This window comes from Ascaphus truei, chromosome 6 (assembly GCF_040206685.1).
Source record: "Ascaphus truei isolate aAscTru1 chromosome 6, aAscTru1.hap1, whole genome shotgun sequence".
Taxonomy (NCBI): Eukaryota; Metazoa; Chordata; class Amphibia; order Anura; family Ascaphidae; genus Ascaphus; species Ascaphus truei.
The window spans coordinates 57268509-57294507 of record NC_134488.1 but is presented as its reverse complement, the minus strand read 5'-3'; the positions used below and the strand labels follow the sequence as shown (position 1 = coordinate 57294507).

The window sequence follows — 25999 nt, the reverse complement described above, 5'->3', positions numbered from 1 at the left end:
TAAGGCGCAACTTCCTTTAACTAATACCTTTAAATGAAGGCCAACAAACACGAAGCAAAAACTTATACTTCAGTTTTAACATCCTTCCAGTGCCTGGACTTCTTTATTCTTCCTTCCTTCCTTTTTTTTTTTTTTTTTCAATCCCTGTCTAAGTTGTAGAAACCTTTGTATATCAGTATTGCTGACCTGAAGAAGAGAGGAAAACTCTCGAAAGCTTGTCCTATGACATACATTTATATAATATATATATATATATATATATATATATATATATATATATATATATATATATATATATATATATATATATATATATATATACACAGACACACACACACACACACAAACAGACACAGTTACATGAGAGACATATGATTACCAAAAGTAAACGGAAACTAGTGGTAATGCAGCCTTAACGCTGGCTGCTTGGGAGGCCATTAAAATACCATCAACAAACAGACTAGTTATTTTGAGACAATTTATGAGAGCTGCCCAAGAGTGAGGAGCATTAAACTTTTCCACAGCGTTGTGTGTAACATGCCGCACTGCTGGGCTTGCCAGTTATGAGGAAACTGATTTCTGAAAGGGAGATGGAGGCCTTGCACCCTCTCATTTAATAGCCGTAAAAAAAAAATGTTTAAAACATACGGGACACGGCTTTAAAAATGTTGAACTTGGAAGAAAAATAATGAATAAGACCTGCAGTTGTGACCATAGCCTGACCCTGCATGATATAGTAGGAGAAGTGTTCAATGAGCATATATTATTTTTTAAAGCTTCACTTTTTGCTGGGGTTTTTCCCCATTTATTAATTTCACTGGCATTCAGCTGTTACCATGGCAATCTCGCACTGAGTGTGAATGGCGGTCGCCATTTTAACATCGCAGGGAGGCAAATTTTGAGCAACTGATAAATCCAGAATCCTACAACAGAACTTAAAAAAATGTATAAAACTTACTTTAAAAAGCAGGGGTTAATTAGGGAATGTGAGTGGAAGGTTGGTTAAGGTTTTAAACTTGAATACACATACCACATGGGCCCATATTTACTAAGCAGTCTTCTGCTATAGGACACCTTACAGCCCATTGGGCTGTAGGGGGTCTTCCAGAGTAGAGTAAATATGACCTGTAATCTGCTGATCTTTGGCATGTAACTGTATCTGCTGGTATCCCATCTACTACTGATATTGTTCATTAACACCAGCTCTTGTTGGAGTCTGACATGGAAATGATGGCACCAGAAATATGCTGCCAGGACTCTAATCCCAAAGGCTGTTGCATGAATGCCTCCAATAATATTTGCCTCCAATAATAATTGCACTTTGGATTTACCCTTTCACCGACAGTGGGGGTCAGCAAAATAGTGCATTGCTGGCTCCACTTGCAGCAAAAAGTTTAAAAGAGTCTATATTAAGACAAAGTATATTTGCTTTATAACTTAGTAATAACATTTCCATACAAACTGTTGTGATATATTGGGACATGCTGGTCAGCATTATCATTAAATCATGTGGAGTATTATTCGAATGTTGTGATGCCACCAAGGTCAATGGTACAGATCATGTCTCGTGGTACTTCTCTTGTTTGATTACACAGCTTAGAAACTTACCAACAGTGAGGAAAGCATCTGCATGTGCTGAACCATGCTCATTGGATGCTTCACAAGTATATTTCCCAGAATGCTGCACTGTAACAGCTCTGATGTACAAAGAGCTGGATCCAGCCTGAGACATGGTAAGATGAACAGGATCCTGGTGGAAACTGGGTGACGCTGTCTTGGCCTGTGGTGTCTTGCGAGGTCTGGAGCGTAGAACTTGGGAAGGATGACTGCTGATGGCCCCATGGCTGTCGTACCAGCGGATGACAGGTGTGGGAATCCCAGTTGCATTGCAGGTCAATGAAACTAATTCCCCATTCACAACTCTGACGCTTGTGGGAGGGGACATGATGACTGGCCTGGAGCCTATTTCTGCAGATACAATGCAAGTAGAACTTGTGAAACTATGGTGACAGGGAGGCATACAATTCATTGCAGAGAAATTACACTTACAGTGCTAACCAGTAACTATAAATCTACAGTAGTTAAAACATTTTAATATAACCCAAACTCAAACAGGGATAATAATTAAAGTGCGATTATGCTTTGACTTGTATGTTTGTGCCGTACTTTACTGAATAACCCCTTGAAACATATACAAGGACCGTCATCTTTGAAATACCAACATTCCATAGAATATATGTATACGTTTGCATACATAGTCCATTAATATTAACTTACATGGTCTATGTGTATATCACAACATTCTACAGAGAATTTATACATGACCGCAATTAGTGTTACCAAATAAAAAAAGTGGTCTGCGTTTAACTACCTCATAAGAATGAAAAGTGGCTTAGATTGTGCTTGTACTTAAACAGTACTCGAAAGAAAAAAAAGCAAGTTAAAAGTTTTTATTTTCACTTAGCCAACTTAGGGGCACATTTTTAAAAAATGTGCGCATGCTATTCTGTTGAGCGGTGGTTATTTAAATAAATGGCAGTAGCACAAGTGTAACCCCTCTTTATTTTATCTCAGATTATATGGCCTATCACTGAGGCGGGAGCCTGATTCCTATGGGTTACTGTTTTAATTCTTATAGTGTGTGGGAAATGTTGTGTGAGAAACTGTAGTGACTAGACACAACACAGAGGTAATGAATTATAACAAGCTTTAAATACTCCTATAGCTATAATTTGTGGTGTTACATAACTCATATGAATCAGTATGGTGACTCTTAATATCAGAATCGCTCCATACACATATATACTTAAACAAACTATACCAACAGGACGAACGCTGCGTAAACAAATAACTTATCTCTGTCCGGCCTCCCAATCATGGGGTACTGGTCTGTAGATCCTGGTGTGCTAGCACAATCGTTGGAGCTTATAAACTTTGTGTGTGTGTTGCAGGCCTGGTGCTTCACAAAGATCAAACTGTGATGGCAATATAACTGCAGTTTATATCCTTTGTGGGTTATCTCACCCCCTCCAACCTGGTGTAATTCCTGTACAGCTGGGCTCTCTAATCTCTCTCTGTAGTAGCCTCTGCCTGCATGCTTCCCACTGCAATGTCAGGTCCTGGCCTCTGCTGGGCCCTGCTGCATTCACTGGTCCAGTGGGGCAACGCTCTCTTTGCAGTTCCCGCTCTATTAGGGGTCCTGCATGGACTCTCTGTGCAGGATGGGCCTGCACACCCTCACTCCCTCAGCTCCCTTTCCAACTGTCACCAACCATCATTCCACTGGCTAAGCACAGTCGCATGGTCCAGTGGAATGTAATTCTTTAAGGGGCCATGTCCTGTGCTGATAGGCACAGGGGGTTACACAAGCAAAACATGGTTTAGTAAATTAGCCCAATAAGGCACTGTGCCACTCTTCCAACAATACATAACTGGATCCACTGGCCGCTCTTACCTGACTGGATAAATAGTCTTGCAGTGGATTGTGCCATTCCTTCTCTGTTGTCTACCACACACTGGTACATCCCAGAATCCTCAGCATTAAGATTCGCGATCCTCAGCTTGTTCCCTGATGCTTGGTATCGAGGGGAGGGATGAATAGGAACCGTATTGTGTAGCCAGGTTAAATTTGGAGCTGGGTTACCATGCGCCTCGCAGGTAAACCTCGCAGTGCTGCCCACCAGTGCAGACTGATCCTCAAGTGCCCGGGATACAGAAGGAGGTTCTAGAAAACAAGTGTACATAAGAAATAGCATGTAAGAATACAACCATCACTTACATCATAGTTTACAGGGGCATTTTCCTCTGCATGTTTATTTATTTTTAGATTTCTTTACAACACTGTACAGTTAGATATCGTTTTCATACTTCTAGTTTATTCTCTGCTCAGATTGTTTTGGAACCAGCAATCTCCACCTCTCCTCCAAGAAGCCTATAGGAGTTTAACTCATATAATGCTAGTATTTTGCCCCTAGAGCAGTGGTACTCAACTCCAGTCCTCAAGAACCCCCCAACGGATCAGGTTTTGAGGATATCCCTGCTTCAGCACAAGTGGCTCGATCAGTGCCTCAGTCTCTGCCTGAGCCACCAGTGCTGAAGCCAAGATATCCTAAAAACCTGATCTGTTGGGGGGTCTTGAGGACTGGAATTGAGCACCCCGGCCCTAGAGCATTTCCTGCAGGGCAAGTATGTAAAAAAGAACACACACACAAAAAAAACCCAGCAATCAGCGGAGACTAATGCTTTAATCTGTATTTTATTCCTAAAAAATCAGTCCAAAAAATACATTAATATATTTGCTAAGCTCCTCTCACTTGTTGAAATTAGTAGACCTCAAAGTACCTTATGATTCCAATGAAATTTAATTAACTGATCAAGATACAAGTGGAATGGCCACACACAATCACCAAGTACTAAACACTAAAATACCAACCAAAAACATTTAGGCCTCACTATTGGCTGCCAGATAAACATTTCTGAAGCATAAAACAGATTGTAACCCACTTCCAGTGTTTCCAAATTGTTACCAAGTCTGTAATCAGAAATGTACGATATGAAATCTTATGTTGTTTAGGGAGGCCATATTATCCCCTCTCCCATCACGTACAAACTTTGCCAAGTTCCAATACTATAGCACACACATCACCTAGTGTACCTCAATCTTTACTTGCAGCTGTTCCTCTGCTATTCCAGTAATGACGCAACCTACACCTAGTAAGACCAGCCAATAAAATGTAAAATAAATGTTCAGCTGTCCATCTGCTATTTCAAGACAACTGTACTTACAGAGTAACATAAATTGGACTCACAATAAAGCACTCCGCTATGTAATATGTTCTTTATCATTTTTAACTGTTGTTTCATCATTTAAGATCTCGTTATCAAATGACCAAAGTCCTAACAGTGAAAATCCCAATAGATTATACAAAGCTATATTATTTCGCTAGAAGCTGTTTAAGATCTAACATTTAACTGAGAAACATATATGCCGCAGTATAGAAGTAAGAAAAATTATGCACCCAGGCAATTCATTTGATGCATCTCATTTTTATAAGTACTGTATGCTGCATAAATCCTCGGCAACTGCTGTTGCAGGAAACCACTTAGTGGTGGAAAAGACCCTTGTGCATAGAGCCTAAGTATCGACTTAATTAAATGGAGCTGCTTGATGCATTGCTCCTTGTACCTTGGGCATCGAAAACTAGATTGTACGCTTTTCAGGACAAAGGCTCAGTATACCTGTAATTTCTGCTATTGACGGCGTTGCTTTCCACAAGAATAAATTAGAAGTTACTGTATGAATATGATCAAGTATGGTTGTCGTGTGCAGAGCTGTTAATAGAGTAGCTTTCAATCACACTGCAAATAGCGAGTGAGGGAAATGATGTGATTGATTCAGGGAGGAAATAACATTAATCATCAGCATTAGGAATCGTTCCGCCTGTGATTAATGTTGGACTCTGCTCTTGCAGACATGCTGCCAACTGGGTTTCAATACCTCAGCATCAATCAAGAAGTCACCTCGCCTCACATAAATGAGACCTTGTTTTGATGGCACATATCTAGCCAACTGGGATATGTTTTTCTGTGCTGCCAGCTCCTCTGCATTTTCATGCCAAAATAGTGTGGATGTTAACCCCATCAGAAGCCTGTAACTAAAATCGGATTAATTAAGTGGTCTGTGAAAAGAAAGCCCAAAGCCAAAGGCTTCTATAGAGAAATCCAGAATCAAAAGTGATTCACCCCTGAATGTTCTCTTGCCCAATATGATACTGTATAGTGAAATACAAAAAACGAACTGGATCAGCACTCAAAAATAATAATAATGAAGGACTTGCGTTTTGCTTTTGGTCTCACCAAGTATCTTCTTTAATCTATCAAAAAAAGCAGCAGCCCCAGCAGCAGCTGTGTGTTGTCACTGTAATGGCTGCACAGTGCAGAGAGGCGCTGAGCAGGGGCACATGTCTGTCCACAAGGATCATTTAAATCTCCTTGGATGGACATTGATTAAACCTGACGAAGGGGCCAGGGGGCCTTGAAACGTTGCTCTATTGTGCATTTATAACAGTGTGCGTCTGCTAACATTTCCTTTCCGTGTGTGCCGATCTTTTTCTGTATTGCTGCTTTTTTTTATACATTATAGAAGAAACTTGGTGAGACCAAATGCAAAACGCAAGTCCTTCATTATTATTATTTTTGAGTGCTGATCCAGTTTGTTTTTAATATAGTTGTATGAATCTTGCAGTGTGGATGCAGGATCATAGCATCTCCAACTGAATTGTGTTAGTCGGGTGAGTACTAGTTCATTGTCTTTTTTTTAACTGTATAGTGAAATGCATTACAATGAAGCAAATTAAAAAAGGCTACAATCGGGTGTACATCAGAGAATATAGACAGTCTATCTTAATTTTCACTGCTTTGGAACCATTTGGGGCGCACATGTAAATCACCATTACTTTCCATGAGTATCAATTTAAGATAGGGCTCTGTGCATGTGCTTATTTTGCTGACACCTTTGAAATATTTCTGGACCTTACCAAGAACAGTGACTGTATAATTGACACGTAGTAATCCTCTGGACTTGTTCTCCACCACGCACGAATAGTTACCCGCATCAGATCTTTCTACTTGCTCAATTACGAGGTGGGTATGCAGTAGCGTCCTTCTCCCCTGGGCCATTGCATTCTGACTTTCCTTGTACCAGAGAACCAAAGGCCTGTCTGCCCCCCCTACCACACATTCAAGGATTAAAGGGTCATGTAGATGTACGAACAATGTCTGAGAGACAATGGGGTGTAGAATATCGAACCCGTCCCCGGATGACCCTGCAATGGGGGAAAGAAAAAGTCCATCTTATTGCCAAGCTATAAAACTCATACACATTATAACAATGGTAGTTTTCATAAACATACATATTATATAAGTGTGTGTGTGTGTGTGTGTGTGTGTGTGTGTGTGTGTGTGTGTGTGTGTGTGTGTGTATACACATATACAGTATACACACTCCCACATCCCAGCTAGGTTATGTTTAAGGGGGATGATCAACTAATATTATATTAATTCCTGCTGTACACAGAAAGGTAGAACTATATACAAATATCAGTTCCATTTTAAAATGATGGTAACTTAAGAGATATTAAGTAACTTTATAGAATACATCATCTACCCCTTCCCAACAGGAAATGCTGCCTTAAATATGCAGCCAGTCATGGCAACATATACTTGACTTGTAATACTACCCTGGTAGCACTCAGTCAAGTAACTCATAATCTACAAAAAAAAATGCTGGTTGTTTTAAAATTCCAAATTCAGATCAGAAAACCTAATTGAAATTAGCACAATAACAAAAACCATACAAAATATATAAAAATACCGTTAATGCAGGAGGCTAAACACTGGGGTCATGTTGACATTCATGTGTGATGAATTGTATTGCAGCTTTTGATTTCACATTTATATTTTTTTCGCAACCATTATTATTGTTAGACAGAGTATTGTTTCTCAGTATGAGATTGTGTCAGTTATATGACATTGTGAGAGAAGTGTGATGTCAGATCATTCAATGCTTATTCTAACAATAGATTACAGATCATGATGATCATTTTTGACATCTTGTATATAACATTGTTTCATTTACTCTGCTATGTTTTTACCCACATGCTGCACATTGGGCAGATCGTTTCAATTGGGTTATTTGTGTCTTTTGAAATAATCACTACCCAGTAACACAGAGGTTATCTATATCTGTGATTCTGGATACTATATATTTACAGATATAGTATATATTACAATACAGTATATGTGCAGTTTACAATTGAAATTATATTCCATCTATTTAGACACTTTATTCCCATTGAGTTGTTGCCTTATTCTTATGTGCAGTGTAGGGGTAATCAGAGAGTTTCTAATCTCTCCATTTCTATTGGTTGCTTTGTACATTTGCATCATTTTATATATACGAGACAGCTGGATTTTCGCGCATCTCACAGTCTTTTAAATTTGTGTTTAGCTCATGCCTCCCCACTCCTAGACGAAGCACCCTTAGAGGCGTGAAACACGTAGAGGGAGGACATGGTTTACCTGTCTGTGTGTGTGCAACATTAAAAGACTTTTTTTCTACAACTGGGTTTGTATAAGCTGATTATCGTCACATCGCAGTGGCTCTGGATAATTTTTTCTTCTCAACTAAACACTGGGGTCAAACTTAACGGTGGAAATACTGTAGTGCTTTGGCAGTTTTAAAGTTGCAGTCATCAAGTCTAAATTATTAAGCAATTTTTAGGATTTTTTTTAATATCAATATTTCTGAAAAACAGAAAACTACTGGAGTGTTTTACAATAAATTGTGATTAGTATTTAAGAAAAAATATTTATAAATCAATATGAAAGAAAATTTTGACACCAAAAAAGTGGTAATAAAGCTGGCAGAAGGACAAACTAGATTCTAGAAACTCACGGGTAACAGAGAGCTTGTGTCCGGTGGGATTTACTTTCAGCTCATGAGTGACTGGGTTGTAGGCGGCACATCTGTATATTCCTTGGTCTTCTGATGACACATTGAGAATCTGCATGTTTCCCGAGGGAAGGATCAAGTACTTATCTAGGCAAAGAAAAAAAAATATTATAATATAATATATATCCGCGCTCACATTTTTATATTTTTTGTATATATATATATATATATATATATATATATATATATATATATATATATATATATATATATATATATATCTTAAAGGAATTCAACCACATTATTACAGGTACATTGTTCATATAATCCTGTCTTTTTGTCAATTAAGAGGGACTGCATGTCATTTTTTTTAAATAAATCAGTTCTGTATTATTAGATACTAGTGACTGTTTTTTTTTTTATTCATCTCGTAATGCCATTTTTAATGAGATTTAAAGCATCGTTTGATTTCTATAGCAGGTTTTAGCCCACATCCCAAGCAGTGCAAGATTTCCAACACTTTACTGTTTGTGATATATTGCCAATATTCCCAGCAGTTTGAGCTGTAAACTATAACAATAGATAATATTACCTTAGTAATATAAGGATATATTGTAGCTGCTGAGTAACACTGACTGAAGGATTGATTTAAACTGAAAGGCGGCCATTATGTTAGGCACACAATCAGGTTTGTAACAGATTTATAACAGGAGCACCAAACGATTGCCAGCTTAGGTAAGAATGTAGCATTATACATTGTCACATACTTTACATATAAAAATAAGAAAGAAAAAAAAGGGGGTGGGGGGGGGGAAGGGAATAGTATTGCTGCTTTAAGTCTTTTTCATTTACGTTCTCAGACTCCTCACTAGTATTCACCAAGCTTGGTGGTTCCCTGTATTGCTTTTGTAATTCCCTGCATTTTCACATTACCATACACTTTTAATATAATGCACTAATTACCTGGTTTCCACTATGTATAAATAAGACAATTAGGATGTGATTATGTAACACTCTTGCAGGGCGTTATCACTATGCCACACATTACACTGGGACAGCTGATTTAAGCAATCTTGATGGAGATCATGTGTTAAAAAAAAAAAAAAAAAAAACACCTTCAGAATCGCTCCAGAGGGTGAAAGGTTTAATAAGTAGTTCTAACTGGGACTCATTTTCCATAATTTTGAAGAGATGAAAGGCCTGGAGCTTTAGGGGGATATGAACTGTGACCTCTTCATGTCCCACAGATGTTGTAAGCTGAGTTTTAGATGGCTGGGTCACACCAGTGGCACGTAACTGTGACCATGCCTGCAAAGTCCTATAATAATGCAATGCTGCTACATCACCACTAATACTCAGCTGTCCTGACTCTTTCCTAAATACCAAATAGAGGACATAGAATCCCTGAATGCCAAGGCATGGGTGCACAAACTTCTTGAGCTGTGGCCCCCTTGCCGGGAGCCGCAGCGTTCGCCCCCCTCCCCCAATGGCTCGGCGTCACAAATGATGCCCCAGGTCATGTGGCGTCACGTGACTCCACCGCGTCATTTGACGTGCATTTGATGGCGTGTTGCCATGGCGACGCATCGCCGAAGACCCGACTGACAGCATGTAAGTGAGTTACAGAGGCCTCACGCCTCCCCTGGCATCTAATTTAAATGCCGTGGGGAAGAGCGTGGGGCCTCTGTAACCACCTTGCCCCCCCCCCTAAAAGTTCTCCCGTCCCCCAGTTTGCGCACTGCTGTGCTAAGGTTTGGGGGTTTAAAAAACAGATTTGGATCAAATAGTAGCTTGCAGGTATGATTTAGTACAGGGGTGGCCAACTGCAGTCCTTAAGGGTCACCAACAGCTCAGGTTTTCCCTACTTCAGCACAGGTGGCTCAGTCATAATGATTGCGCCACCTGTGCTGAGGCAGGGATATTCTGAAAACCTGACCTGTTGGTGGCCCTTCAGCCTTTACAACCAGACCTCAATAGTTTACAATGCAATTTTGGTATAAAAGAAGAGATAAAAGTTGCCCAAGATCACAAGGTGCTGCCAGAAAGGGTTACAAAAGGGTTCTCCCACTCCAAAGACAGTTGTATCAACACTATACCAACTGAATAGAATGCATTATGAAATGCTGTTTGCAGACCAACTTAAATGTGCATTCCTACATAGCTAGTAAAAAAAACAACCTTATGTTAACAATTTAACAATCAAATGTAATGCCTTAAACCATTCCAACCATTCTAAAAGCAAATATTTGGTTTATTTTGTGTCTCTTGAAATTCATTACAAATTGTGTTTATCTGGGGCTTCTGAATGGAAGTATGTTTGTCAATCAAGAGTTTTATTTACCATTATCCCACACTGTCCTTATTGGAGAGCCAACAAAGGTAAGGGGTGGAGAGAGAGGGGCACTGCCTGTGCAAACTCTTGTTGAACACAGTGACATCAGACAAAAAGGGAACAGCCAGAGAAAATACACCCCCCCCGCCCCCCAAGTCTCAGCTCATGTTTACAAGCTACAGAAAAAAAAAGAAAAACGGTTTAAAAATACATATGGATGTTAGCTTTTAAACATGTCACTGCGGTTATTACACTTTGGTTCTAGCAGGGACTGTTCCTATAAAGGACAGGATCCTGGCTATCTCTAGGAGACTGTTGAGGACATTATTGATGAGCCCTGGAAAATTACCAGGATCAAGATTTCCAATATTCCCAGTGTATACGCAAAAACCTAACCTACCTGGTTGAGGAAAATACACTGCAGTTAGCCTTTAGAGTGCGATTATGACACAGCAGGTGCATCATGAGCACTTTCTGGTTTTCATGGGGATGATTGGGCTGACTCCTCCGACAAAGTGACCATCCCAATCCAAACGGTCATGGAGTACCTCCATTTCCATTCCCGGCAACCAGGAGCGATCAAATACAAGCATAAGTGTGAGATGTCTGGTGAACTCTGGTTCTGTTGGACCCCCAAAACTGTAAAGGTTAACTGTGATATCAGTGTAATCTGAAATGCCTTGCAAGCCCCAATGGCAGCAAACATACTAGACTGTCACATACACAGCTGTGTGTCATAATACAAATGTACATTATTTTCCTGAGAGTACACACACTCGGGGCAAAGTACCCTGGAGATTGCCTTTAGAATGGAGTTGGAAAGTCTGTTCTACAATCCTCAACAGTGCCTCTCATTTGAGCTCCCCAAACCTGCTCCAATCCCCAAAATATGAAGAATGCCAATGAATACAATAAGGGGGCTGTTCGCTAAGTGGATCTGATCTCTTGGGGGATTTTAAGGCTCCTGACCCAAACAAGCAAAGCACGGATAACGTTGGGGCCCACCTGTGGATTCAGCCAGCCATTTCCTCCGGACTCTGTAGCGGACATGTGCCTTGGGGTTACTGTTCGGTATCGTGCACCCAATAAAGCCACTGCTTCCTTCTTCTGCTGTCACAGTGCGTCGTGTTGAAGTTTCAAAATCTCCTAGATCTGCGGGACAGGTTGAAAAAAGGGATTAGAACATCACAGACTGTAAAAATCAATGCATTATATGACCATGCCCATATGAATAGGAGCGGAGGTGTGCTAAAGCTTAGAACTCTTTCATGGATCAGGGCCTCATCGTTTTCTTTATGCTTGGCGCACCTTGTCCTTATCAGAGAGCCAATAAACATAAGGGAGGGGGAGTGAGGGGGTATGCCTGTGCAAACTTGTTGAACACAAAGTGACATGAAACAATAGGAAGTAGCCAGACGAAATCAAACTCTGCCCAAGTCTCAGATCAACATGTTTACAAACTTTAAAAAAGGATTTTAAAATATTTGTGTCAGATTTTGATACAAAAGGCAGTGATCACCAAGATGTAACCTCTTAAACATGTAACTGCCGTTAGTTCACTTTGGTCCAAGGAGGGCTCACCCCCTTCCTGTAATTATTCTACACAAACAAATGTCTGTGCATGCACAAACTACATTTTGCACCCCATTGCAGTTAGGAGGCTGGTAACAGGGGTGCCATTATGAACACACACTGGAAAAGCTGGCTGGACAGAGCAGCAGAGAGGGCAGGCTGTGTGTATTTTGTTGGGGGAGGGACGTCAGGCTCTTTATCCTTCGCCTGCTTCACAAGGCTGTGTGTTACTGATCCAATTTCTTGGCCTCCTTTCAGACGTTGACCTCCACATGCCTAGACACACACGAGAGGGACTCTACACGTGCACCAGGTGTAAGAAAAAAAAGAAAACAGTGTGTGTATGTGTATATCTAGACCTGTCTAATTCATGGAAATGAGCATACAGTAATATTTTCATTTGAGATATATATATATACGTGTGTGTGTATGAATATATATATATATATACACATATATATACATATATATATATATATATATATATACACACACACACACATATATATATATATATATACACACACACACACACATTATATATATATATATACACACACACATATATACATATATATATATACACACACACACACACACACACACACACACACAACCATACCCACTGTATATACCCGATATATGTTCATCATTGCAACTTTCTAAAACCTGCTGCATAACTTAGAATGAGTGCAACTGAGCCCTTAACTAGTCCTCAAATCTTTTGATGCTGCAAGATTGGCTGCACCCGAGTGGTCATGACTTCACCCAAGTGGAAGGGGCTCCACTTTGGTTCCATCTCTGCCTAGAAAACAAGCAATAATGATGTTTCCTGAAAGTCATTAGGGGCCCTGTAGAGTGCCAGCCCTCATGAAGTTCAGGGAATGTCATAAGGGAATCCAATGAGTTAAAAGCAGTTGTACTATTTAATCGCTGCTAGGCTTTCTGGCTTCATTTTTCAAAGCTGTAAAACAAAGAAAGAACATAACATGGCAGAGAATGTGTTCCTTTTATTAATCACAGACTCTAAAAACTATTTAGTCATTGAAACCTATTATAAATTATATATCATTATGACAAATGATAGATTTCCTTCTCCCAATGGTTTTAACAGAGCTGCCAAATGGGCCAGCAACACATTGCAGAGTAATGACAAACTGACGAGATCTTGAGATTGTGGGAGATAAAAAAAATCCTATTTGAAAGGAAGGCAAAATCAGTACACTACAATGGTATCTATGAAGAACTATAATATTAGTCCACAGCCTACAGTACAACAAGTCTGCATTTTAATGGGATGCAATGAGCTTTAAGAGAAAGAACCAAGCCAGAAAAGTAAGTTTACCAAATGGGTTCCTATGTGTGAAGCAGAGGTGGCATACACTTACATGCAAGAGACACAATTGCAGGTCTGCTAAGGATGGCTCCTCTGCTTGTATTAGCGATGCACTGATATCGGCCAGCATGAGAGGGGCCAAGAGAGTAGATGGTCAGATATCCTGGTTGCACCTCCACACCCGGGGTCTGACTTCTATCCAACAACTCGTCATTAAACAACCAAGTGACACGAGCTTGGGGTGGCTCAGCTGAACAAGACAGGGCTACAGGGCCTCCAGGCTTTTGGACAACGGAAAGGGGCTCAGACTGAAAACGAGGTGTTACATCTAAATCAGAAGGAAACACAAAATATGCAATAAACATGCAGGAAAGAAAACTCATATTACTACAATAAACTCTTTAGAATTGTAATACCTTTACGGGCCTATCCAACAATCAAGTTTTACATTTTTATTATTTTTATAAAACTACAGATAAACAAAAACACAACGAGTCCAAGGGTGTTGTGTATCTCCAATAAAGTGTTGCGCTTTTTGAGATAAAGCTCTTCAAAATACACAGTAGTTCAGGTTAGAATAATTTGGCTGCCTTGATAGTTTCAGGAGCAGAATTTGTGAGTAGGAGGTGGAATGAATAGGAATTCAAAGCATAACAGATAACAGCAGTACATACATTCTTGCTAGAAAGAAAGACAGATCTCTTCATCTATAAACAGAGCAGATAGGGAGAGTGGACAGTAGAAAAGCATGCTCTCCACGCCCTAAAAGTCTGTGCTGCTCATTTTATTTGGGAGGGAGAGGGTATTTTACAATATTACTATCTGAGATAATTAATGATGTCCCAACCTACGGGTATCCCTGATTCATGAGATACCTGCAAGGATAAGTTTTGCTCGATGATCAATAGAATAAGAAAGCTGCAACGTCATTGGGAGAGGACGTCGATAGTTTCTTTTGGTGACCCTGCAGTCATATTTGCGGTGTTCTGTATGAAACACTGGCACACAAACTAGAAACATTGCTAAGGTCTGGAGACCACAGATTAGCTCAGAGGGATACCCTGGTTCCGGTACATAACAAAAATAAATAAATAAAAACCTCTGCAATGTTTCAAAATGCACATCTATAAAGTTTAGTGGTCGATTTGAAGAAGAATTCACAATTCCTCAGCAATCTGCCCCGGGTGCTCAAGACGTCCACAAATAGCAGTGTTCAGATCCATAAAGCAATAGTCAGCACTCCAGAGATCTTGTTAGAAAGGTGAAAATGTAATGCAGAATCAACGTTTCGGTCTTTCTTTGGATTTTTGTCTTGACAAACAAGACGTCTGGAGTGCTGACTATTGTTTGAGCTACACATCTATAAAGTTCAGGCATATACTAGCAACGTTTTACTAAAAAAAATATTTTCTATTGGCTCATTTCAGGTTCATCTTATAAAAACAGGCCAGTCATTCTTTGCGATTTCATTTCCAATTTACTGATACAATAACCCTTCCACAGTCCGTGTGGGAATGTTTTCCAAACTGCCTCTCTTTCTAAAAATATACATACCTGGCAGCGAAGCCAACTTATATTATTATTTATTTGTAACGAGTCAACAGATTCTGCACAAGGCGACGGGGTCAAACAGAAGAAAGGTTGCCTCTGTTGGGATAGAGAACTCTGGGGTCAACGGCTGCAATGGTAAGCTCACAGGATGGTCGTGTTGCCACAATCGGCAGCTGTCCATGGAGTGCACAGTTGGATGTGTTGACTTTGTGCACATTGCTTAATGAAGATGGAATTTGATTTTCTTTAACAACTAAACCAGTACCTGAAATCAGATTATTTATTCTTAATAGCAAATACCTGGTTGGAATCTCAGTGCCAGATCTCCTTGGGACCCTAGAAAGTTCACTATCTCATCCACATTCACTAAAATCACAACATCATTATTTACCCTTCCTTATTATTTCTATGAGCTGCATGTTGGTTACTGCTAGATCAGGGTGCAGTACCCCAGCATCACAGCTTGTTGAATCCTGAGCAGAGCATTTTCCTTCATGAAAATGAAAGAGATAAGCAGGAGGAATTCAGCTCAGATGAGTGGTAAAAAAATAAAATTAGAAGTTAGCACATGTTAACTGATTGTTAACTGATCTAGGATTACCTTGACGTGGTGGGCAAGCTTATGATACCTTAGCAAATAAATAATAGAAATATATCAAGATTGCAGGCTTTTATACAGCACGAGTTAAGTAATAAAAAAGGGTTAATATTGATTAAATGTGATTGTGGATTTTTTTTTCAATTTAGGTCACATCAAAATAGCACTCCAATAAAAAAAAAAAATTGCACTAGGTGAGGTACCATAATACAAAATCACTACTTGGGGCGCCTTTTGCCTGTGAAATTCTATGTACATTGCCAGCACTATATTAGAATGATTATATTATTATTATTTATTATTATTAAGTGCCATCATTTGATAATCAAAAGCAGCAATACAATATAAGAATTCTTTTTCTGCATCTTGATTGCCAGGTTCTCTCTATAGAATGGTGTCAGAGAGGAAGCTAAATGATATTTGAGAAGTTGACCACAGTTGTAAGCCCTTTTCACATACTGTACCTGAATTGGCACTTGTGGAGAGAACCATTAGCATGAAGCAAAGCACTGGATGCCAGGGCCCAGGGTCGGGATGCATAGCGCTGGGTTAGACCTGTTCACAGTGTTGGGATCCAGGGGAAGAGCAGGCAGCTGAAATTCTGAAAAGCAGCAACAAAGCAGGAAGATGAGATGTGCAATCACTCCCAAAAAAGACAAATGTATAAAAAATATATATATATATATATATACAGTGGTTGACAAATCACCAAAAAATCTACTCGCCACACAAAAAAATCTACTCGCCACCTAGTACCAAACGTGTGCTGCTTGGGCCAATATTTACTCGCCCGGGGGTTAAATCCACTCGCCCGGGGCGAGCAAATGTATAGGTTTATCGAACACTGTGTATATATATATATATATATATATATATATATATATATATATATATATATATATATATATATATATATATATATATATATATATATATATATTTTTTACACATTCTTTCAAATATTAATTATTTTAAAAGTTTCCCCCTATAGGACACATGCCGGATTCAGATTATTTGTACACAAATTCAAATACTGCATGAGATATACAGTACAAGCTGGAGTGTTTTTATTGTACTGTGTGCAGGGAATGTGTTTTGTACCCTTCAGAGGGGCGAATTCACGAAGGTAGGTTGCAAGTTAACGCACACATTCAAGTCAATTGCAGTTAGCTCTGGATCAGGTGAGTTACCCCACAAAGAACCTTGGTGAATCTCCATCTTAATCGTATCCAAGTCTGCAGCCTTGTACTAGCTTTAAACAGTTGAGTTAGCAATCAAGTTCTGACCCTAACACCATCCACCTGCCCTAAAGTTACCTTAGTGCAGCAGGCTACGTTCAGTCCTCAAGAGTAAGCAACCAGACAGGTTTTCAAGAACGTTCTAATTACCAATTAATCAATTTAGCTCTAATTATCACAAAGGTATGTGTTGCCCTGACAACTTGGCATGGTGGTTGCTCTCGAGAAATTAATTTCGGGGCCTTTCACCAATGTAAAATTGACACAGTGCCAAAGTAAATAATCTGCACGTCTTGTAGATAAATAATTTAATTCAATTACTTGTACTTATTATTCAAAAGAAAAGTAAAGTCCAACTGAATAATCAAAACTACATATCACTGAAGAAAGCTGAAAGAGGCTTGTTCAAAAGTTGCATCAAAATGTTTTTTTTTGTTTGTTTTTTTTTTTAAATGGCACCGTCACTGATGGTAGAATAGTGCAGTCTGACGTTTACATTTCTATTTTTTTTGAGAAAATGTGATATAACACATTACTTACAAATATGTTTCACGTTTACATTTTCACGGCAACATATATTTAATTGGTTTGATGTGAAACATTTTATTGGGATTGTAAAAAAAATTATGAATTGTGATTTCAACAAAAAAAAAAATCGAAAATCATCTAAGTAGTTAGGTATGCGCTAGCAAATTATATTTGATGTTGGGCTTTAAGTAATTAGCCTTATGGCAGGGACCCCCTTCGCCCTGCTTAAACGTATATATTTTATTTATCTGCACTAGAAGGTATCCTGAAGCTAAACCCTATGACTTGCAGCTTCAGGTAAGCCCCCAGATGGAATGAAAAACAAAAACAAAAAAAAAACCACACTTTGAAAACTTAGACAAGAATACTTGTCCAGTAAAACAATATCGTCTCAGAGGTTAGCCTTGTCCCAGCAGTCAATAGGAAGCTATGATGTCATCAGGAGATGATGTTGCAGCCTTTATTTGAAGACCCCGTGTCCCTATTGATTTTCCAGCCTTTACCAGGTCCCAGAGGACCGAGTGCTGTGCTTCAGCTCCAGATGATCCACAAGGATATAATCCATTTTTTTTAAATCAACGTTCATAAAAGAAAAATTTGCACCAATTGCTGCTTTAAGGTTTAACAATTAAAAAAAAAAAAAAAGCTTAAAAAGGCAGTGGAATGGCTATGCGTTTTTATATTTTTGTAGTTGTATACACTGTGTAACTGCACCATTATGCTCATGCTGTAGCAACAGTGCGGCCATGATGGGTACATTCCACAGAGCGAGACTATTTCTGGGTACCAGCTGGCAGGAGACACCAGCTGGCTGTGGGGAGCGGGAGCTGATTTATTTTAAATTCTCTCGGTTCAAGGGCAGCAGCAACAGGAGGCCACAGAGTGTACAGAACAAAATAAACACTCAGAGAACTTGTTAACACAAAGCACTTCACCAAAGAGGCTGAGAGAAGGGAGGAGGGAGAAGCACATACATAAGAGAGAGAAAAGATAGGAGAGGGAGGGTTTTGTGTGGCTTCATTTTTTGCCAAACTATTCCACAACTATTTATTTATAAAAAGAGATGAACACCCAGATTCAACCCTGACCTCCGCACATGCAGCTACTGTGCTACACTGCAGCTGCCTTAACTCATTAGCTGCTGGAAGGGCATAGGGTTCTCAAACTCTTCCTTACTGTAAATCACTTTGTTAATAACCACGCAGAGGACATCACTTTTCATTCATGTAATTATATATATATATAAAATGTACATAAAGAGATCTCAATTTAAAAAAAAAAAGGAACCTAAATCTAAAACTACCAAGTGCACTAGAGAGTGGCTTAAGGAGCATTTTAAAGGGTTTAAGGACTGCCAGGAAAGTCTTTGGGACCCATGATTGTCCAGAAACCTCAGTTTGAAAACCACAGTTTTACTTTATTACATAAGCTTTAGCAGCTCCACAGCGTTTTCCGCAGCTGCGTATGTGTGAAACATAACCAGCAATTTACAGGCCTGTTGCATAGTTCCCCAGATCAACATTAAAGACCACTATGTATACATGCCTTGGTTAATTAAACAAATGTTACAAATTGTAAAGAAGGTGTTATGTGAATGCAGTCACTTTATAACAACAGCTCCCCAGTACACAGCATGTTAATAAATGGGACACAATTATTTCCAACAGGTTCTAGATTTGTGTTCTTAGCACATTAGCTATGAATATTCAAGGAAGATTTCCGTTAAGCATGCAAGTTTTTATTTGAAGGCGACATTTCCTTCCCTTAAAACTGGAAGGGGGACGCGGGCTCTAATTACATTCCAGGGTTTAGAGTCTGCAATAAACAAAGTGAAATGAGGATTTCCCACTTAATGGACTACTCTGATCATACAACTGAGCAGAGAGAAAACGGTGGCCATCCAAGGCAAATGCAAGACAAAATGTATTTTATTTTATAAAGTAACAAGGATTGCAGTTGATAAAAGCCTAACTGCTCCTTTCTACCCATGCCAGTTTAATGTAAGCAGCTCTGCCCTTTAATAATCCTAATGTATATTACAGGAGGCAGCTTTTGTTCTGAAAGACTGAGTGAAGCCATGCCATAGCCCATAGAGGTACCTTTGAAAAGGTAGCGGAGCTGACAGGTTCCCTATAGAGAGAGTAAACTGACACATTCCTTTGGCCGAGGAATCCTTGGTGATTGAGAAAAACCTTTTATCACAAGCAGTCTTCACGCTGTTCTCTTGGCTGCAGTTCCCAGATCTAAACTCTCAATATCCCACAGAGACCTCATCGCTCTGCTACATGATTTCAGAAGTACCCATTCTCTTTGAATGCCAATGTGTAAGCAATAAGGAAAGGGCCATGACTTCACACTTCGAACGCACGGGCAGGTTGTGTGCTGAGGCAGAACTGTTTAAATTCAGGGTCAGAAATGTCTCATTATGCTTATGAAATGGTCCATAGTGTCCTGTTACCGAGATAAATCACTCTCTGCTAAACTAAGTTTCACTCTTTTACACTGTCTTTTAATGTCTGCTTATACTCTTTTACACTGAATGTTCTGCTTTTGCTTGTACATTCTACCAGGCTGTTGGAAGTTTGAGTTGGGTCATAAAGATATTCGGTGAGGGGCCAAACCCATTGTAGAGCTCATTAGTTTCACTGCGTTAGCCACTTCTACGGCACGCTGTAGTAACCAGTTATGCTAGCACAGGGTTTAATTGGCAGCATTGCGCTAGCAACTTCTTGTTCTGTATATACGAACCGAAAGAAACGCAGTGCTGGTGTCAAGCTGCTAAATAATGACTTGACATTTCACAAATACATTTTCTACATATAAAAATACAAAACAAAGCTATTTTGCAGCCAGAAAGGGCAATTATAATTGACGCTTGCATGAGCATAGGTTCCCGATTGTGACGAAGGACAATGCAACTGTATGTTCCATTTTCAAAGGCACAGTGCCCAGGAAATGTTAGCATTATGCTGTGGCACATTCAGCAGGGAAAAGCAGCAATAAAATATATCTAGTAGTCAGGATATGTGTGCGTTTTAAACCTCTGCTATTATTCACAAAGTTGAATAAATTGGGTTTCTTTTCCTTCTTGTGGGATTTAAATAACCGGTGTGAGCCAGTGGACTATTAACATCTTCATTGCCAGAGGATCAAAAATGTGCCACTTACTTTTTTTCTTCTTTGCTCTATACAACCTCTATATTCCCATCTGGAGCCCACACTTTATTACAACATTTCCCCCTGTTATTTCTAGATTTGAAATGATTTTTTTTTCTCAGTCATGATGAGAACATTTTCTAAAATAGTTGTTGTTTTTATAAAAAAAATAATAATAAAAAAATATAATAATAATAATAATAATAATATACTAATACTAATACTAGTACTAATAATATATATATATATATAAATATATATATATATATATATATATATATATATATATATATATATATATATATATATAATTACCACAACTAAAAGACATCTCAGTAAGAAGTGTAAATATATCAAATGGTTAGACGCATATAATAATGGGAGAGAAAAAATAAGTACAGTTGAAACTATTACAAATGTTTATACCAATTAGTGTATCAAACAAATATTATATTTCTGTGTAGGTAGGTACATTTGAATAGTTGGATGGGGGAAAAAAGGTAGACGGGGGCTCGGAATATATACAAGTTGATAATTTAAACTATATATTTTTTATCTTTATGGCTTGCCATGATAATATCATGAGATATTATGTAGTTAATCCCTCTGGTGCTTGAGGGGTTAATGAGCTATGCTTGTTTAAAAAAAATACAAAATGCTGGGTTTGAAAACGGTCAGGACTGTTTCCTTGGTCTGCTCTGAACTTCAAAGGGACTTACTTGGGGCGGGGGTCCATCCTGGATAGCCCACTCAAGGTGTCAACTGTTTTAATCAAGTTCTATAGACATGGTTTGGGTAAGAGCAGATTCAAAGCATGCTCTAGGAGGAGGGGTGGGTTTATGCCCAGTGCCAAGAGGAAAGAATGTATTTAAGTCTGAAAAAAGATTTTGAAAAATCAGGCGTCCGCAGAGGTGTATTTGCGACTAGATACTCTTACCAGTGACCTCTCTGGGGGAAAATCTATGGCATTTGGTAAAGTATAGGTTTCCTTTTATGTTTTCCCCTTTTATTTTAAGAAGCTGTTCTGCCTTGTATTGTAACTGTATGTTTTTTGTAATAACTTTTCTGCAATCTAAGCACCGTATTTTTATATATATTAAAACATTTAGTAAGTAATGCTTTGGGCAATGAATGAACTGATTGCACACTCTGGGGAGAATAATTACGATTCGGACACATTTTTGCTGCAACTGATTTTGGTGTGTTAAAGTACATAGTCTTTTCTATAATAAACCGGGACCTGGTCTGATATATTTTATCATATTTGCATACCCTCAGGTGGTGGCAGTGGTTAGATATGATTTGCAATTGAGTAGGGGTTAATATTAACTCACTGGTTCCTGGAGGAGAAGAAACGTGGGGTGGCTAGAGTAGCCGTGTGTATTGGTCCTGGTTGCATATCTACAGTAAGTCACGTGCTCACTTGTGTGCTGTTTGTGGTGGTGGTATATTGGGACGGATTGAGGAGAGATATAACTCATTTGAGGGACCTTTGCAAAGGTGAAGAGTGGGGCAGTTTGTTAGCTGTGTATTGATCCTTGATCCTGTAGAAGCGATATTGTCCATTTGACAGACCTTTGCGGAGGTGAAACGTGGGAGCACTTGTGAGCGTATGCAGGTCGCGTGCTAGCTGGGTGCCGTACATGACATGGCTCATTAAACTATTATAAGAATTTTTAAGAGAACTCAAACATGTCTTCAAACAAACCCTTTGTAATAATAATAATAATAAATAGCAGCATGTTCTTGTATATCACTGCTAGTTTTACATTGCGCTTTCAGAGACATTTTCCAGGCACAGTCCCTGCCCCATGGAGCTTACAATCTATGTTTTTTGATGTTGAGGCACAGGGAGATAAAGGGACCTGCCAAAAGTCACAGGGAGCCAACACCGGTAATTGAACCAGGTTCCCCTACTTCAAACTCAGTGCCAGTCAGTGTTGTTACTCACTGAGCCACTCCTTCTCCTGTATTAGGTCCTCTCAGTCTCTCCCCTCCTCTTATCTTTAAAAAAAACAAAAAAAACACCTTGATTGACACCCACTCCCCCATTCAGAGCCCCCCCGACCAAAATGCCATTTTGAATTAATTTGCAGAGAAACAAAGGCATTCAAATATTTGCTTTGACATTTGTCTAGGAGCATCAATTTGATTGTTAAATGGTTTACAAAAGGTTTTTTTGGCCAGCCAAGTACGACTGCACCTTTTAATACTGGGGAAAGAAAACACATGTATCTCATTCTGCGAGTTTGAATTTTCTGTTATTCACCACGCACCCTGGAATGGAAAAAGCCATTAAACATACTCAGATCTAAAATGTGTGCCTTTTCATTTTATAGATTGTAGAACACTGCTACAGGTTCAACATCTATAGAAGGTGTGCTCAACCCCAACCCTCAAGCTACAACAGGTCAGGTTTTAAGGATACCCCAGCTTCAGCACTGTTGGCTCAATCAGCCACCTGGGCTGAAGCAGGGACTGATTGAGTAACCAGGGCTGAAGCAGAGATATCTTTAAAACCTGACCTGTTGGGGGTCTGTGAGCATCCTTGTTCATAGTCAAGTAGGACTGCAGCTTTGAACACCACAAAGCAAAACCTACCCTAGGTACATGAAACTGAGCCTATTGCCCACACAACTCAGAATGAAACCCGAGTGTGTGTGTTTCCTTACACTCTGCCAAAAGAAGACAGGAGAGGAGAATAGAAAACAAAATAGTAACACACACAAAAAAAACCTTTAAATAATAAAAAATAAATAATAAAAAAAAGGGAGAGGGGGTCTGTTACATGGTCGGAAGTAATCAACACAGTGGGAGCCCCATTTTGATAGGGGGCACAAAGCAAGGGCCCAGGGCTAACCCCAGGAAAGGTCAGAGGATGCAGAGGGCCAAGGAAAATAGAGGGGGGGGGGAGAAACAAAAAAGCTATCCAAGGCCTGCCAGCTGCAACAAGGATCATTGCTTTGCTAATTACATGAGAGCGAGGTGGGAGAGAGATGAGGGCAGGAATGCTGAAGCAAAACAATTAGGAGAATGAACAGTCTTCCAATTAACCAACGTTTGTCACAGCAGATCTTAGGTTATCCCTTGCAGTTGGATGTCTGCAGCATTACTAAAACTGTGTGTGTGTGTGTGTGTGTGTGTGTGTGTGTGTGTGTGTGTGTGTGTGTGTGTGTGTGTGTGTGTGTGTGTGTGTGTGTGTGTGTTATATATATATATATATATATATATATATATATATATATATATATATATCTCAAATAAAAATATTACTTGTGAGCACATTCACATGTCTTAGACAAGTCTGCAAACCCTGCTTTTCACCATTATCACCTAGCACAGGGGAGCACAATCTTTTTCCCCTGCAGGTTGTCCTCTCCGCGCACCCCCTAGCTTGGTTCCCGGCATCATGAGGTCACATTGCCATAGCAACCAGACCCTGCTGCATCATTTGACACTGCATTGCCATGGCAACGTGTCGCCAGAAGCAGACTGAACCAATGTAAGTGAGGCCTTCGCCGCTTCCCCGGCATTTAATTTAAGTGCATACAGGAAGTGCGCTGGTGACAATGGTGAAAAGCAGGGTTTGCAGACCTGCCTAAGACATGTGAATGTGCTCACAAGTAATATTTTTATTATATATCCACCCGCATACACATTTCCTTATAACAACTTTATGTCTAGAGAGATACTTTTCTTTCATTTTGTAGCCATCAAGAGATATTTGCTAGACTTTGTGTGTATCGAAAATGTAAGGCCGAGGCCCCACTGCATGCGCCTGCACGCCCGCCTTGCGTCCTGGCATCACACGGCGCTTCACCGCGATCCGCAGGTTCCTTATTTCGGCGTCCGGAGGGGGGGGGGGGCAAAACGGGTTGGGTGGGGGCGGCCATCATGGGGGGGCGGGGCCATGACACGCACAAAGCAAATCAGTTTCCTACACATGCACTCTTAAAGATATTGTAGCATAGAAAATAACATGAGCTGCTCTTAGTGCAGTCTATTATATTGTGCAGGGATAATTAAACCCTCGTTTCTGTAGTCATGTGTTTTGCTGAGCCTGTGCAGCTGTGCATTTCCTTAAGCATACCCCCCACCCCCTCTCTCTCTCACCCCCAAACAAAGTGGCCTTTTTTTCATGGTGAAAATGACTGCACCACTTAACTCTTTAACACAGGGGAGAGCAAACATTTGGAGCTGCTCCCCCCTGCCTCCTCCCTCTCGCTTCCGCTCCCCCTCACCTCGCTCGTTAGCATCAAATGACGCAGCGGGGTCACGTGATGTACCATGGAGATGCCGTGTGAGACGTCACTCCGCATGACACTGCAGCATAATTTGACGCCGCGTGGCCATGGCGACGCGTCACACCAACGCACCTGAGCCCCGGTAAGTTTGATGCAGTGGCCTCACGCGAACCCTCGGCTTTTTAACTTTATTGCCTCGGGGAAGAGCGCGGGGCCTCTGCAAGCGCCCGAGCCCCGCCCCCCAATTTGCACACCGCTGCTTTAACACATCACTCTATACTGGTTTTAAGCTCTTTTTGCAATCCCTTATAAAAAAAATGCCCTCAGCATGTTAATAGACTGCAGCGGGGACCAGAGGACACACTTGTCCCGCTCCCTCCCCATAGTCCCCCCCTCCCCGTCCATCTCCTCCTGCAGATTCCTGGTGATCTGATGATTGCCTCTGATTGGCTCCCTGGCGCACCATGTGATGCGTCGCCACCCCGGAACACAATCCTATTGTAGCTCCTGCTGGCTGACGCATCACAGTACGCCAGGAAGCGAGGCGACACAGGGGACAGCTAGGGAGGAGGTAAGGGGCTAGTGGGAGGCGCACACGCGCTGCCGACTGCAGCAGGGACCTAGCCTTATAGGCGTAGAAAGAAAGTGTCGCCGACTATTAATTGAAGGTTTCTTGATTTTCAATGAAGAAATTAAAAAGAAAGTCGGCGTTGAATCTCGAATAGGGATTTCACGTCCTACAGTATGTCCATTTAGAGGGATTATAAATTAGAAATATTTGGTATGATTATAATGGGCTTGTTACTTTTCACAGTTGGGAGAAAGTTGTATTCATGTTTATTCTAGAACAGACACTCATGTGAATGGCCATTGATGATTGATAATGGCTATCGTACTTTGGTGTATAGACCGACTACCTTGGATGATTACACAGAACAGTATATGTGGAGTTGGTAATTGAACTAGGCCTTTAGCTATAGTCTTTATTTTAA

At 40.0% G+C, this 25999-nt stretch overlaps 1 protein-coding gene across 7 annotated transcripts in view; it reads right to left on the bottom strand.

Moving 5' to 3' along the window:
* CDON (cell adhesion associated, oncogene regulated) overlaps window positions 1-25999 on the bottom strand; it is a 219811-nt gene that overhangs the window by 26204 nt on the left and 167608 nt on the right. For all 7 annotated transcript variants that reach the window (XM_075604348.1, XM_075604346.1, XM_075604345.1 and 4 more), the window contains 7 exons: window positions 16306-16442; window positions 13745-14020; window positions 11790-11936; window positions 8456-8599; window positions 6537-6824; window positions 3455-3724; window positions 1609-1968 (listed from right to left, as the gene is read on the bottom strand). In XM_075604348.1, the coding sequence (XP_075460463.1) occupies window positions 1609-1968; window positions 3455-3724; window positions 6537-6824; window positions 8456-8599; window positions 11790-11936; window positions 13745-14020; window positions 16306-16381 (1561 nt within the window). In that variant the 5' untranslated portion in view covers window positions 16382-16442. The remainder of the gene's footprint in view (window positions 1-1608; window positions 1969-3454; window positions 3725-6536; window positions 6825-8455; window positions 8600-11789; window positions 11937-13744; window positions 14021-16305; window positions 16443-25999) is intronic.